This window comes from Zingiber officinale, chromosome 9A, assembly GCF_018446385.1.
Source record: "Zingiber officinale cultivar Zhangliang chromosome 9A, Zo_v1.1, whole genome shotgun sequence".
NCBI lineage: Eukaryota > Viridiplantae > Streptophyta > Magnoliopsida > Zingiberales > Zingiberaceae > Zingiber > Zingiber officinale.
Window position 1 is genome coordinate 8356438 of NC_056002.1, and position 2331 is coordinate 8358768.

The 2331-nt window shown below is 32.0% G+C and overlaps 1 protein-coding gene across 1 annotated transcript; it reads left to right on the forward strand.

Moving 5' to 3' along the window:
- The first annotated feature begins 459 nt into the window (after positions 1–459).
- LOC122021827 (myosin-9-like) lies at positions 460–1222 on the forward strand. Its single transcript, XM_042579992.1, has 3 exons — positions 460–526; positions 855–937; positions 1015–1222. Exons 1-3 carry the CDS (start codon positions 482–484, stop codon positions 1127–1129), a joined length of 243 nt encoding a protein of 80 aa, XP_042435926.1. The 5' UTR covers positions 460–481; the 3' UTR covers positions 1130–1222.
- Positions 1223–2331: the final 1109 nt, after the last annotated feature.

Here is a 2331-nt window from a genome sequence, read left to right on the forward strand (position 1 = left end):
GTAAAACGGTGATTTTTGTACTTTCTACTCTTCAGTAAATTGAGCCAACAGCAGACCAAGTTGCTGCACTTGTGATGTGTCATACAAGAGAATTGGCCTTCCAGGTTTGACTTTATTTTTAAAGAATGATTTATGTTGATTTTGGTGGTTCTAGAATTTTGATTCATATTTATATTTGTGCAGATTTGCCATGAGTTTGAGCGATTCAACACGTACTTGCTAGACATCAAGATTGCTTATTGTATACTGTACTTGTTGTCCAGTAACTTATCTTTGAACTATTAATATTATATCGTGATATAGGTTTTACATCAGAAACCAAAGAAGACACTGAAGGAGATAACCAAAGATTTATGCCCAGTTGAGACCACTTATAAATATTCAAAGTTTCAATCATTTAGATTGTCAGTAACGAACTGTTTTTTTGGTTTGATTTGGTTTTCAGGTTCTTAGCATACAATAGTTATACAGAATCATCACTATGTACTGGGATGACAAGTATGGCACGCAGAGTGTTACATCAGAGGTCTGATTTCACTTAGATATATTCTTAAGTTGCATTCTGTTTATATATATATATATATATGTATATATATATCACATGCATAATTTTCATATTCACAATGGAATAGCTAAGTGTGGTACCAACTAAGTTTGTGTGGGGACAAAAACCAACTGATGGAAGACAATTGGGAATAAATATATTGGCCTATACCAAGTCTTCCATCTCATAGCTTGCCTTTGGGACAAATGGTATCAACCTTATTTTGCAATGACTTTAAACTGTTCTGTTGCACTTTTAGGTCTTTCCAAGTAATGACGTAGAGTTTTTTTTTTCCTTTTCAATTTTATAGATCATTTCAAGTATGAGACTTGTGATGGCCGAGGGCTCAAATAATTCTTCCAATAATTCTTTCTTGTTAGATGATGATTCCAGGTAGGTCTTAAACTTTTTCTTCCTCTGTTCTACATATTAGTTACTATAAATTAGATTTACATTCTCCTTTGATGCAGCATTCCATTTTTGGTCGATGATATCTCAAAGTCAATGACAGAAATAGATATAGCAGATATCGATCCACCGCCTTTCCTTTGTCAGAGTTCGGGCTTTGCATTTTTGGCACAATGAAAGTAGCAAATGTTACCCTCCTGTTTATCCACTGCTAATCCCCCTGTGCCTGTGCATAAATTTCTGCCTTCCATCCTGTCCATATCATCAAGTAAACAGGGTAGTATTATAGCAGATATAATATCATTCTTTTATGATATGATCTACACATGCACATTATAAACAATATACAATAAGCAATGATGATATATGGTGAATTTACTTTTTTACTTATTTCTTGTTTTACTTGATGTATTATTGAGCATCCTCATCCATATATTATAGGCCTTGGAAATTATATACAGTTATATATTGACCATAATATTAGTAATTTGATTATCAAGTTGATCTCATAGTTCTGTTGGTTCTAAAGGAAATTTATTCTTTGTCACTTTTTATACGTACAAGAGTTTTGGATTGTTTAGGGGAGAGAATTACAAGTCAGAAAAGCTCAAGTTCTTTAGTGGATATATACAGTTGTTTGTTTCACCTTTCTTGATCTCAATGCACACCAATCCCTTAGTTTAGGGAGGTAGTACATTTTGTTGAGTTGTTGTTACAAATTAATCCCTTATATTTATGTGATAATTGATGAATGTTTCTTTTTTTAAGCATTTCAGTTAGTCATCTTGTTACCTGGTGCCCTTACTGCTTTTTCAACTATGATTTTTGGTCTTGGTTTACTAAATATTATTTATGTGTTTTTACAGTTTACAAATCTCAAGTACTCCAGAGTTGAAATTGATGAAGTGCGGATCGAGTGGGTTGAATGCATGCTAGATTACATTTGAAGTGCGGTTCTACCTTGATGTGTTGTTATAAGAATGTTCTACCTTGATTTTGATATCTATTAGCTAGCTTTTGATGTAAAAAGAATGTTTGAGTATTTGATGGATACTGTTGTAAGAAGATTATTTATATAATTTGTGAATATTTGTGTATTTTATGGATATTGTTGAATGAAGAATATTTGTATAATTTGTGAATATTTGTGTATTTTTTTTATTATTGTCGATTTTTCATTGTTTCGGAAATCAAATTGTTAAAAAATATCCATATTACATCGGTTTTCCACCGCTGCAAAACCGATGTTATTAATTAATATTACATCGATCATTTACCGCTGCCAAAACTGGTGTTATTAATATACAATATTACATCGGTTTTACACCATTGATGAAACGGTGTCGTTAAATGATACTACACCGGTTAATAACCGATTC